The sequence below is a fragment of the Stigmatopora argus genome, chromosome 1, assembly GCF_051989625.1.
Source record: "Stigmatopora argus isolate UIUO_Sarg chromosome 1, RoL_Sarg_1.0, whole genome shotgun sequence".
NCBI classification, from domain to species: domain Eukaryota; kingdom Metazoa; phylum Chordata; class Actinopteri; order Syngnathiformes; family Syngnathidae; genus Stigmatopora; species Stigmatopora argus.
Window position 1 is genome coordinate 19340130 of NC_135387.1, and position 14193 is coordinate 19354322.

The 14193-nt window shown below is 39.2% G+C and overlaps 1 protein-coding gene across 2 annotated transcripts in view; it reads left to right on the forward strand.

The window, feature by feature from the left end:
• Positions 1-14193, forward strand: part of cpne5a (copine Va) — a 54581-nt gene that overhangs the window by 16694 nt on the left and 23694 nt on the right. Inside the window, exons 6-10 of one of the 2 annotated variants that reach the window (XM_077607241.1) lie at positions 1281-1295; positions 1458-1534; positions 9263-9326; positions 13621-13724; positions 13820-13924. In XM_077607241.1, coding sequence (XP_077463367.1) covers positions 1281-1295; positions 1458-1534; positions 9263-9326; positions 13621-13724; positions 13820-13924 — 365 coding nt within the window. The remainder of the gene's footprint in view (positions 1-1280; positions 1296-1457; positions 1535-9262; positions 9327-13620; positions 13725-13819; positions 13925-14193) is intronic. The other variant, XM_077607250.1, reaches the window with a different exon arrangement.

Sequence of the window (14193 nt, forward strand, 5' to 3'; positions counted from 1 at the left end):
ATAAATACAATATTTATGTACAAACTCTTTCAATTCCTTCACTTTTAATTTAATTTGGATGTGGCTCCACACAAATCAAAGGTGAGAGTCTGCAGTTTATGCTTGTTTCATTTCAAATCAGTGTGATGATATTTAGTCTTTTTTTGCAATATCCCAATGTCTATGGATCTGACTGTATTTCAGAAAATGACACATCGTATGTTAAACTACATAATTAATTCCATCACCAAGTTAACACTTTTGCCAATGGCCAAAACATACTAATCAAACTTATATTTGGAGCACACAGATGCACGCATACAGAACACATGCAAGTTCTACACGTTAATTTGAAAAGGGAAAAGAAGCTCTAAGCAGGTTTGCTGAAACATTTAACATCATTGGCTTTCCAATTTCCTCCTATAGGAAAAATATTCAACAATTCTCCACCACTTAGCCTCATTAGCCGAACAACATAAAGTCCAATTGATCTTCCTATCCACCGACCTACTATTTAACCTCCATACTAAACCAACCCACCTTATCACCCGCCACCCACATAATCACCACATCTAACATTCATTACCAGTGACGACAGTAGACGTCCATTCCGTTTGAGCTGTGAGGAGTGGCTGTCAAAATGGATTGGACGTCAATCACTGTGAATAAGACACCTGTTTCCCTTTGCCATTACCTTTCTCCCTAATACATATTTTGAGAGAATATAACTTGAGTTTTGCATATGACCAAACAGTCCAAGACTGGTGTTTAATTTTCTATTGGGTATTGATGTACATGTACATATATGCATACCTGTCAACCTCTGCCGATAACTGCCCTTATAAATGATTATGATTCCCCTTACAAACCCCCAAAAACCTTACAAACACCGTACGAGTCGTACGGTGTTTGTAAGGTTTTTGGGGGGTTTGTAAGGGGAATCATAATCATTTATAAGGGCAGTTATCGGCAGAGGTTGACAGGTATGTATATGTGCTAAGGAGACAGATGGCTACTAAAGCCTTTGCCTCCACAATTGTTCCGTATGCTGCTTGTCATTTCCTCACTTTTCCCATTGCACCCTGACACAAAGCTCCCAGCATTATGCCGACCCAATCTTTCCCAGTTCAACCTTTTTGCTCTCCGTTGTGCTTGATAATGATTTGAGTGGCTTGTCCCTTCTGTTCCATGATATGCTCTCTTGTGTCGCTGCTACTGCTGCCCGGTCTCTCTCTCTCTCTCTCTTTCTTTCTTTCTCTCTTCCTCATCCTGCTCTTCCTCCTTCTTCACTTGGGAAAAAGCCGACCGACTTTAACGTACGTGTCTGCCTCAGATGTCCTCTCAATTCTGACAGTGCAATGCCTTTAACGATGCTCAACTCCTCTCTTTGTTACCCCCGCCTGAACATGCTGCCCACCCTTTGACCCCACCCATCCGGCGGCCTCTCTCCATGGCACTTACTGTCCCCCTCATGGCAGGACTTCCTGGGACAAGTTCACTGCACATTGGGGGAGATCGTGGGATCTCCTGCGAGTCGTCTCGAGAAGTCGCTCACGTGAGTTTGCCGTTATCAAACCTTTTTCCACCAACTAGTAAGTTTCTTGACTGGATGGTGAATGCCTTTTAAACAAGTTGTTTCATTCCAACCAATGCCAAAGCTCCAATCTTTCAAAATGAAGTTCCTAAGTTGTTTTAAAACCCTTCCAGTACCAGACATCGGCCTGTCACCCATTAATCTAAATCCTCGATTTTTCCATCACAATAAACTGAACTGAAGGACTGAATAGCAAGATAAATGCTTCATGACAAACTTATGGTGGGTAAATTAGTTTTGTACAATTAGTCGTATTATACTATTTCTTAAAAAAGATTAATTATAACTAAAAATGAAGGGGCGGGGGACACTTGAATGACAATAACAGTCCGATCCATTGGAACATGGAGGAGCTGACAGTGAATGATCCCTGCCAGGCCCTCCCAATTCCAATGTATTGGACGTATTTTGCCGTCAATGGCACTAAAACGGGATCATTCACCGTCATCCCTCCCAGTTCATATGGATTGTGGGCCTATTACCATCAATGGCTGCCAATAAGCTAAAATGTACTGGCAGTCATAGCAGCCCACGGAGGAGAAAAAGATAACTGGGTCGGTGAATGAGAAGCTTTTCAGAAAACTGTTTAGTATAACAACAGTAGCTCAGATCCCATTTAAACGTGCGGTGCTCTTCCAGCTGGATGTCAACAGTCAGAACAAAGTCAAGGCAATGATCAATATGTCTGTGCAATGCTTATACACCATTTTGAAATATTAGACCATGTGCTCACCAACAGAGCGGCTAATTGAACATGACCGATGGCTGCCAAAAAGAAATGACTGTCATTATAAACCCAATGTAGCAAAATGAAACCACTGTGAGCCACATACTGCTATGCTGCTTGATCGTTACACCCCCCTCTGTTTAAAACCCAGTTTAGGGTTTCAATTGAGATTTAAAATTAGCTGCTTGCTATCAAATGATGGTTTCAAACTAAGGTTAGTTTTTCAAAGTAGGGTTTTAAGAAAACTGACTATTTATAGGTGCGATTGCCTTGACTTGTCAGCACTGATTCTCTTCATAAATCAGTTGTGATAATGTTTGCTGATCATGTGTCTCAGCTTGTAGAAAAAAAAATTGTTGGATGAATTGATGACAGACAGAGGTTTACACTCAGTTCATCTGTACGCAATTTCCGTTCTCCCTACAACAAAAAAACAGTTTACTGGTGCTATCTCTAGTCCTGATGTAAGTGCCCTCTGGGGCCGATAAGAGGATGACAGGCAACACATCTCAGTCTGTGAACACGTCACGGCATTCTGTTACTAGAATGATGCAACATTCGACTTGAAGATCATTTAGTTGCTGACCTGATAAATCAAGTTGGTCATAGGATAATCGGCCATTTGTAAAAAAAGCAATTTCAATATTTGTTCATTGACAATAGCTGAGCTTCATTTTTCCTTTTCATGTATTCTGCTGTTCTAAATCGGTCATCCAAGAAATGTAACTATGTGTTAGCCATGCTTTTTAAGGAGCCGTCCCCAAAGCACATTTCAGCAATGACCTGCTTTCATAGGTCTTCTTCCCCCATTTTACACACCACCTCTCATCTCATGTCACTTTTCTGGAGCATTGGATTTCAATCTACCATCTAAATCCACTCATCTCTCACCTGTGTTTTGGCTTTCTCTCTTGACCAACATGCAGATTTATCTACAAATGCCAGTGCTGTAACGTAAGTTAGTATTCATATTAGTACTTTTTATTGTATTCCAAAATGAGTTCAGTAATCAAAATAGCAGGTAACAGATCAAATGACTGTAAAAGGATAGAAAAGTAGTGGTATTCAATAATTTGGCATGCATGGTTTTTGCTCACGGTTGAGCAGCTTGAAGGCAAAATGAATGATTGCACCATTGAAAGCGACGCCCAATGGTTGGAATGTTGTGTGTTGCCTAAGGGAAGTTGTTGCATATGTTATGATCCATGATAATGGAGTTCATTATACAGATGGCATTAACCTTTTACTGCAAATTACATACGCACGTTGGAACATATTAGTGCCTCCAAGAATAACATGTAGTCACATGAAACCATTTCAATGGCTGTTTTGAGAGGTTATTACCATTCGGAGTTGGTTCAAAATTCATTTTATCACATTCTTCTCCCAGAACATTTAATGTAAATGCAATTTAGTCATAAAGGCAGGACACGCAATATGAAAAATCGCTGGATGGATTCAGTGTAACGCTTGTGTTGTACACACTGTCTGAAATGGTGTGGACCAATAGTTAAGCACTCCCACCGCCTCTGCACGAACCGACGCTAGATTTGACAGTCACTGATCATCAATCTACTTGTATTCATTGCACAAAATGAAGTGAAGATCGTGATCTACAATCTTTTTGAAGTACTGCAGAGAGGTCAAGGTAACCTTGCGTTGTGTGATATGAATCCCCTTATTCGGCAGGCTGACACTAAGGTGAGGATAAAAGCTGAAACTTACCTCTAAATAAAGAAATTGTGTGATATCAAAGAAAAAGAAGCATGCCTTTCAAAATGTGGGAAGTTGTGCGCTTGCTGTAGGGAATTGAAATTGTGTCATGCCATCCTCAGAAAACGGCTCATCAGTACTGCGAATCACACACAGCAGAGTGAAAAATTAATGTGAACTCCTGATGAAAACCTATCAAAAGAATCTTCATTAAATGTAGTCCAGTCTTCATTCACAAAAGTAGTAGTAGTTTTCTTAAACTAATACCGCACAGACAATGATGCTTTCATGTTTTTAATGACGATAATGTAAATATTTGGAGAATGTAAAGCAGAAAGCAAGTGAACCCTGTAAGACACAGTAACTGATTGAAGCTCTTTTATTAGCAACAACTTTACCCAGCATTTTCTTTCATTCCAGATGTGAGACAATCCCCAGAATGAACAGCTCTCCTGAGGTTATTCCGCCTTAAAACTCACGTACATAAGCATTCTGAGAATTTGCTCAACATTTTGTTGAGGCACAGTGACTGTTTCTATTTGGGTCATGTCTCCCATTCTTCACTGCAGTTGCAGTTTAGCACAAGGGCTGTGCTCAGCCATTTTCATAGTTCTTCAAAGATCTTCTATCAGATTTAGGTCTGGGCTCTGACTGGGTCGCTCATGGGCATTCACAGCGGGAAAAGAGATTAGTAGTGGTTTTATCCCCGTCTCATGTCTCTTGGCAATGTTGTGGTCTTCACTTGGGGTGGGATACTCCCTGAACGTTTATTGTGGCACCAAGCCCGGTTTGCTCCCCACTGTCCACATCTGCTGCTCTCGGATTTAACGCTATCACTCTTGGTCTTATTTGTTCATCACCTGAGCCTTTGCAATGAAAACGTTCTGTTAGGTGGCAACCAGTTATTATGTCCTAAATTGGAATCACAACCAATGCAGCACAATTATGTTCATTTAAAAGGAATTCATTTGCTTTGCTATGTTTGGATACGAATAGATGGCCTACTCAGCAACTGTGAAATTGAACAAAAAAGACTTTATTAGTATTTAGTATTTTCTGGCCGTTGCAACTTACTATAGTCCGAAAAATATGGCAATAATCCAGTAATAACCCACACTCTGGATTTCTAAACCAGTGTCATACGTGGCCAAGTTGTCCGAAAAACCCCATTCACTCGTCGTCTGAAGCACAATCCTGCCAAAACTAACATTTTGAGCTGACTCGAATAAGATTGCTGCTAGGATTCTCATTTGAGAAGGATTTTATAATATAATCAACTCTTTTGTTTATGTGGGTGAGAGATAAAATAATATGATGGTGGTTTCACACACAGTAAATCGAGATGGGTTGAGTTTTATGGGCTTTACAGATTAGGATTTGTTAGGACAGCCACATTTGTTTGTGCATCCATTTATAGTGTTTCTTACTACTGTATGCTCCTGCAGACTAAACTATGTGGGTAAACTAAAGCATAAGGTTGTTTTAAATTCACAATTTGCATTTCTTTTGTTTGACAGTACAATTTTCTGTCTCCATAATCTGCACTTCTCAAAACTTCCTATTTTATTGTTTTTGTTTAGGCATCGGATGCATATGTATTCTTAATTCAGATAATGTGTTTACAATGTCAATGAACCCAGTCTGATTCTGATCTCCCAATTTGCTGCTCATTGAAAAGAGAGTTAAGCTCAGTGTGACCAAACCATGCTCTTATCTCAATTTGACCTCGAGTCAAGAATAAAATAAGATGGACAAGGAATCGAATCCCTAAAACCTATTACTACATTCGATTATGATACATCTCAAGGCACCAATGCCTATAGTGTAGTGTTTTTCTGGGGCTTGTCTACACTTCTTCTTACAACCTTTGTAGGCACTATCCTATTACTCGATCGCTTTTCGCAGTTGAAAGTGTGATAAGTGCTTGATCTCACACTTGCTTGTTGTCCACACTGTAATCTGCTTCACCTAATCGAGGCAAGCAGCCAACAGAGAAAGGATAACCAAACCAGAATGTAAATCATATCAAACAGGTCATTTAGTGCCAACCCATAACAGGAAAGTTAAACCAGTCCACTGAAACAATATATATCATTTTAGTGCTTGAATGATTTGTTATGTTATGTGTATTATTTGAATTGAAGACCGCACCCTGCACCAGCTACTGTATTTAAAAAAATAAAACATCTCATGCCCTCTCACTCTCTGGCTGTTGAGCAGCCAGCCTCCCCCCTTCCTCTAGCTAGCGTGACACATTGCAGCATTGTTAAATATCAAGAGCATCCCTCATCTTAATGACCTCATGTGAGCAGCATCAACAATTGCTTCCTTCCCTCTTCATCTTTTGGACTTTTATTTTAACTCCGATCACATTTCGGATCAGGAATGTCACCATTGCCAAGCTCCCTGGCCTAACACGAGGCCATCCAAAGATGACAAAATTACCAAGTTACATGAGTGATTTCAGTTTCAATTTTTTCCTCAGGGGACAAAATTCAGCAATACTTTTCCGCGACAATGCTCATAAATACATAAGCGTCTGTATTGTGCATGAATAACTTCATTGAAAATCATCTCAAAAACTTCATATTAAGAGCAAAAACAAGATGAAAGCTGTGCATTTTGGGTCCTTTAATGTTTTTGCCATTGAACAGATGTCAACTTGCACTACATTTTTCGAATAAACGGCAGTATTTGGCAAACACGGCCATCAACAGTCGTACAATGCATCATCAAAATTCAGTGTGTGTTCGGAGGGGGGGAAACAAAGAACAATAGCACATTTTTTTGTAACTCACAGATGCACTATGAGCAGCCTCGGGTTTATTATGGCACTCCATGATATTACACCTCATAAAAAACATACAAACCCTGAAATATAGCATAATCAATGCTATTTGTTAGCTGTCATTTACAAATTAGAGCTATGTGGTTGTTATCAGTTCACAACGTGTAATTGTTTTGCTTTATATTTACTTTGATCGTTAATTCTATATCGAAGTAGCAAAAAACACAGTGTGAAGGCCTTTTTTGCAGGCACCAAACTTTTGTTTGTTGTGAAATTAGTCGAATCTCATATCATAACATAAAACCTGACAAAGTTCATATCTTGACAACCCTTTCATGAAATGTTGTCTGTCTCATTGTGCCCTGCGATTCGCTAGCCACCAATTTAAGGTCTCCCCCACCTGGTGCCCAAAGTTGGCTGGGATAGGTTCCAGCAACCCTGGTGACCCTTGTGAGGATAAGCTAGCGGTACGGAAAATGAATGAATGTTAATGGCAGGTAGTCCCGCATAAAGGCATGAAATGAGTGGACATTAAAAAACAATACTGTAGTACCACACTCAGAATACTGTAGTACAAAGCTCAGAGGGTTAGACTGCGTGTCATAAAATATGACTGAGCTCAAGTGCCGAACAAAGTGCTGCAGTTTCACAAGCGGTTGCCTGCACTACCTGCAACGGGTCGTACTTGTGAAGCATCTCAAGCGCAGGAAGCTCTACATTTCACATCATTTCATCACCAAAGGGTTTCAGGGGCGTTCCCATCACCCGCTGAAATTTCACTGAAGGCACAAAGAAGAGAAAAAGAAACGACTAGGTAAAACCAGTGTCTATATTTACTGTATGACATCCTCCTATTACAGAAGCTAGAGTCTGTGTTTTACTTCATTCGAATTAAAAGCATTTTAATATGCCTTAGGGTTGGAGATGTTACAAAGCGACTTCTAGGGTCAATCAAGTAGATTTTGGTGGGCCATTCCAAGGTTGTGATTCTGGGCATCGGAAAGGTTCCCGTGGTTGTAAGCGTGAAGATGTTACACAACATGCAAGTTTCTCTAGTCCACTAAAAGGAAAAGGATTGATAGATTCAAATATTCAGAGATTTCAAAAAAATTGGAATTCAAATGGGACTGGATAAAATGCGGTTCTTAAAGTCTTTTGCTATGTGTTTTATTACATGTCAGGTTTTAGCGTTTAGCAGTAGTTTTTCCACACGCAAATTACCCCGAGGAAAAATAATGGTACTTTGCTTGGTTTACTTGTAACGATGCAATTCGTAATTAGCAATTTTTCTAATCTTTTACTTTGTTAAAACAGGTAAGGCCTAAACAGGTCATAGGAAATTGACTTGGTCGTTTGCACTCCCGACCCACAGCCATTTCTATTCATAAAAAGTTACTCCCGCATCATGTCTCCCTTTAACACTCAACAACAAATCCTTTTGATGCCGACTCCTCTTCACAACCGTGGTGACAGCTCGGCCATTATGGCTTGGCCTCAGTAGTGAAATGTTTACTGGCTCTTTGGAGATTTTCATCAAAAGGTGACTCGTCTGGAAACATCAATAATTCAAGGGCGCTTAATTCACCTTGAAAAGGGTCCCTGTGGATCTCAAAGAAGCAACAAGAGAGTGCCTGCCCTCGACGCTTCATTTGTATTCTAGCTTCATTAGAGTCAGCCGTATGTGAGATTTGTAGTATTAGAGCTGCTTAGCCCCTCATTACAATGTCAAACACAGGATCCTAATCATGTCATATTTATGATTAGATGAATCCTGGTCATGTCACACAATGTCATTTTCAAAATGGATGGTGTTGGGGTGTGTAAAAAATAATCAAATGTTCTTCTACACAACAAATGCCTCAAGGTCACCATTTTTGATTATATCAGAGACAGCACTTCTTGATTTCTTCTTGTGTTAAAAATTAGATTTTTTTTTCTTGGACCCCTGCTGACCCGCATACCAAATGAAGATGAGCACTGTAGACTGTGGCCTTAATTGCACCATTTCTGAAAAACCCCACCAGGATAAGCTTGGAGAAACATCTAAATATGAGTTCCTTTTGGAGCAATTGATATCTTGATGTGTTTTTGGAGTAATGGGATTGCAAAGCCACCATGGCCGCTCTGGTGTTTTAATAAGTCTTCACGCTCTGAAGAGATTTTATTAGGCGTACAGGGATCATAAGGGTTCATGTGTTTTGCCAATTTTCCACTACATTGCGTCAAGATGAATTACGTCAATGTAGATGCAGCTGCTGCGCTGAAGCCAAATCATGCACTCATTAGAGCTGTCACACAATCTGGTCCATATCTTCTTGTTGCAAATTTACCTGACAAATGCGTGCATGGGAAGGAGTTACGCTGCTTTAGATCGCCTTTGTTTTCTTTACTTTACGGCCCCGGTATGCCATGACATATGGCCCGGAGAATCTAATCATGTGTGTTTTCTTTGTTTCTGCAGTGGAATACCCGGGAAGAAATGTGGGACCATTATCTTGTCTGCTGAGGAATTGGGTAACTGCAGAGTAAGTTTCAGCTTAGAACATTAACCCATTTGGCTTTTAAAGAGAATAATAAAAAGAAAAACTTTTTATTTATTTCACCATTTAAATTAAAATCTCTTATGGTGCTCTTACGCCCTATTTGGAAATGGTTTCTGTTATGAACTAGATTGGCTATATGATAATGATTGAAAATAAATCACATAAAGTGCTGCTTTGAAAAAAGACTTAATGTTCACAACTACTTTCCTTCCTTCGGTCTTTGCTATAAAATTGTCTATGGTGCCGCATGCATTTACTCTACATATGAATGTTTAATGATAAAAAGGCAAGCAAGAATCAAGTGATTGTGTATCCTCATGGATATACAAAGTCCAGCTGCAGTTTTTGTTTAAAAGAAATCCCATACAAACATCCAATTACATTTATTTTTATTTTTGCTTTACAACCTCTCAATCCATTTATTTACTTTTCATATTATTAACAAGTTGCAATTTCTTTTTTTTTACTTCTGCCGAACCTGTTCTGCTCACTTTTGCAGTTTTTTGCACCCCGCGCTTGCCACAAGTACACTATCTTTTTTTTGTCATCCCTGGACCAATATTTGTTACATGTTTTTGCAACACAGCTAATAAATTATTCTCGTGACTATTGATGCTTCTAAGTTAGAAGTTACCCATTAAAATGTTGCTTTCATCACAGCGTTCAGACTGTAGTAGCACATTAGTGCTTGTCTTCAAATTTGATTCTTTAAGTGATTATATTATGTATTAAATGTTGTTCCACCATCAGTGTTGAAAAGGTTTAACATTTCATATGTAGAGAGAAGTGAAAATATGTACAGTCACTGTCAATTTTTCAAACAATAGTAAGTTTGATCTTAGAACTCTTAACTTTGGATATTATATATATTTGATTTTGAGAGCCTTGGTTTGAACAAATGGTATTGAAACATATTCTTAATATGGGACATTCTGGCTCAACAGCATTGCATTTATGTTGTTTTAGGGTGTGTAAAAGGGATAAGTGGTGGATTTATCTTGAAATGTTCCTGAAGAGGCTGCGTGTGGTTTCCTGGAAACATTTAGAAAATGCTATCCTGATTATTTCAAGCCAGTGCCCAGGTGATTTAATCAAATAAATTATTTTTCAATCTCCCGGGGTTAGTTAATTTATCCACTTAGCCACATTTTCCAGAATCTCTACCAAAGGCAGCAACTAGATAGGTAATTCACTTGGCTCCTTGGTAATATTTCCTGTTTTAGTGCTCACTATTTAAGACATACTTCCTTCCTGGCACTCTGCTATGAGTTCTGGAGGAAGTAAATGCGAATTAAGTAGGATGGCGCACATCAGTTACAACACACAGTCAATGTTTGTTTTCCCTTTAGAGTGTTATAAAGTACAGAGGACATTCCATGTGAGGCCATAAGTCATTGTAAGTGTGATTCAAGTCTCCATCTTTGAATAAAACAATTGCTGGACATTGAAGACACGGTTAATATTTACAAAACTCAAAGTGTTCCCAATTGTTTGGGTTGACAAGACGACTCTCCTTTTAAACAGTTTCCGTATCAGCGGCCATCGGGAGTCATTTTAAAAAGCACACTATTTATTTGATTTACAATGGGATGCATATGTACAGTGCATATACAATTAAATATGACTAAGAAAAACTGCATGGAGGATATTAAGTTGAGTTGAATGTTGAAAGCTCTTCAAGAAGTAACTTCATAATATCAACACAAACAAAGGCTATTTAGAAGCAGAGTTGTAGGTTTATTGATACTTGCATTAAAAAGGCACTTTAACATTATATCTCCTGTAAACTATATTTGGCAATTTAACGTGAACGGGTGGAGACTAAACTGGACAATTACAGAATGTGAGACGTTTGTTTAATAAGACACAAAAGAAGAGTATGAAATTGTCAGAATGGCTTCATTTCTTGATCATGACACCAGAGAAAGGAAAACATTTATTTTGCCACCCTGAGTGTTTCAATCAGCCCTTGACTATTTTGAAATCCCTGCTATGATGATTGCAAACATAAATGTAAGGGTGGAAATAACAGTGATGTTGTGGAGAGGTTTTAATGAGTGGGATAATATCAGCATTCTCTCTCTCATTAGTAGGTAGGACGATTGGAGGTGTCAGCAAAGTTGCTCAATCGTCGCCGAACTGATGAAAGTGTCACCTAAGCACTCCATGAATGCCATCAGCATGTAAAACCATCAAATTTAATTAACACTAGATCACATGACGGCATCATCTGTCTCCTTTTCGCTCCTCTGGACTGCTATAATCATCCTGTGTTAACATTTTTTATTTAGCAATTTGATTTGTGTTCACTCTCAGCTTTCAGATTCATACTCACATTAAAACAGGTTTTCACTGATTGCTACTCAAATGGAAAAAAAAGTCTAATTTATAAGAAAAAACAAATATAAGTGGTAAGGGAGTCATCTATGTCATTTTGACAAGACACTCAGACATAAATTCTAGTCGTAGAAACAGATTTGTGCTCAAGACTGCAACCTCAGCTTTGAGATTTGTACTCACATTAAAACAATTTAAACAGAAACAACTTGGTTTGTACTCTCATTCAATAAATTCAAACTCTAATTTCTCATCCTGAAAAAAAAACTTTAAAATGTTTTTCCTAGGCTCAAATATTGACATTTAGATGTATCCTTTTGTTTTACTCGCCTGTATCAACTGCGGATGAGTCGTCAATCCATTCCAGCCCAGCAAAACTACTGCACTACAATTTTTGTTGCATGTTTTTAACAACATTAAATACATGTCTAATGAAAATGCATAAATCTGACACCATTCCAGAAGATAATGAAAGCAATGTAGAGAGATAAATGTGTTTTATGAAGCGCAATAAGCCAAAAGCCATTTCCACACTCACAGTGCCTCAGAGGGTGTGTTTATATACATATTATTATTATTTTTTTTTTAAACATTATATAGGCCACTCAAATTTCATTTATACAGAGTACTGTGTAATTGTGGTTCACTGTAACTAGACTTTTGGACTTCACATACGGTGTCATTGACCTGTTCACCACTCAGTCTCATTAGTGCACGATATCTAATAGCGTGACCAGCATCTGATAGGAAGAGCGTTTTAAGGTCATGTTCGTTGTCTTTATAATTGCTGCCTACATTGAAATTGTGCCCAAATGAGTGTAATTATGATAATGCCAGCCTTTCCAATGTATTATTATCTATACTCATACTTATCCTGTGCACTGTGTACTCCTCCACACAGAGAGGTTCTGATATATTCTCCTGCTACTTTGATCAACAATGTAATTCCCGTTTAATAGGCCTCAGCCTGTGTTTTAATGTATTAGCTTCTTGGTATAATAATAAGGATGGCAACAATAAAAAAGTAAAGTATCATAACTTGTTACTAATGGATAAATAATTAGTAATAAATTGCACAAACTCTGATTTATGGGTATTTTATTTAGAATATATTGAAAAAAAGTGTTGTTAGTGTTGAAACAGCAGTTGCAGTGCATTACCTGGATGATCATTTTTAGTGGATCCATGGAATTTTGCATTTTTTTCTTCAACTCATTAAGCTAACGGAATATTGCCTAAGGCGGCCTGGTGACGCGAGTGCTTAGCGCGTCGGCCTCACAGCTCTGGGGTCCTGGGTTCAAATTCAGGTCATGTTCATCTGCGTGGAGTTTGCATGTTCTTCCTGGGCCTGCGTGGGTTTCCTCCGGGTACTCCGGTTTCCTCCCACATTCCAAAGACATGCATGGTAGGCTGATTGGACACTAAATTGCCCCTAGGTATGGGTGTGAGAGTGCATGGTTGTCCGTCTCCTTGTGCCCTGCGATCGGCTGGCCACCGATTCACCGATTTCCCGCCTCTGGCCAGGAGACAGCTGGGATTGGTTCCAGCACCCCCTGCGAACCTAATGAGGATAAAGCAGTTCGGAAAATGAGATGAGATGAGATGAGATGAGACATTGCCTAAAGGAAAGCTACACTGCAACTGTTTCAAATTCTCACGTTTTTGCTTACACGTCAAAGCAAAAATCAATAATTGAAATGGGTGAATGCAGCTGTCAGTAATCTTGTAATTCAAGTCGCTCACTTCGCAAAGCGATGTTGCATATATCATGCACACAGATTATTAAATTGAGCATCACATCCTGATGCAGAGTCAATCAAAAAGATTGTTTTGGTCTGGTCATTTTGAATAAATTGGACAACTCTTGCCAGCCGTGGCAGCCGATGAGCTGTAGTAAAAATTTACTGTAATGAACTCCTTTTCTTTTTTTCTCTTGAAGGACTACACCAGCATGCAGTTCTGCGCCAACAAGCTGGACAAGAAAGACTTCTTTGGCAAGTCGGACCCCTTCATGGTCTTCTACAGGAGCAATGAGGATGGCACGTAAGTTTGTCTCCTGTTTTTGAGCCTAGATACCATAAAGATAAGTCCGAGTTGGGAACAGACTCGACGAAAGCGTACGGATTTTTCCTTACCAGATTCACCATCTGCCACAAGACCGAAGTGATGAAGAACACGCTGAACCCGGTGTGGCAGCCCTTCTCTATTCCCGTGCGGGCGCTCTGCAACGGAGACTACGACAGGTAGGTCCAAACAGACTGGCATTTTGTCACCGATTAATTTACGCCACAAAAAGCCCCAGTGGGCCGACAGGCCGAGTTATACAAATGTTTTTCCTCATCATCAAAGTCAAATGGGGTGGTAATCTGATTATTTCCACAATTTGAAGATGGAAAAATAAGAGAGTTGACGTGTGTGTTGGTTTACGTGCCTATGTGTGTGTAAGCCTGACGGTTTTAAGAAGTGGTCAGACCTTACCTTCTATCGCACGCTGGGTGTCACAACGTGGTTT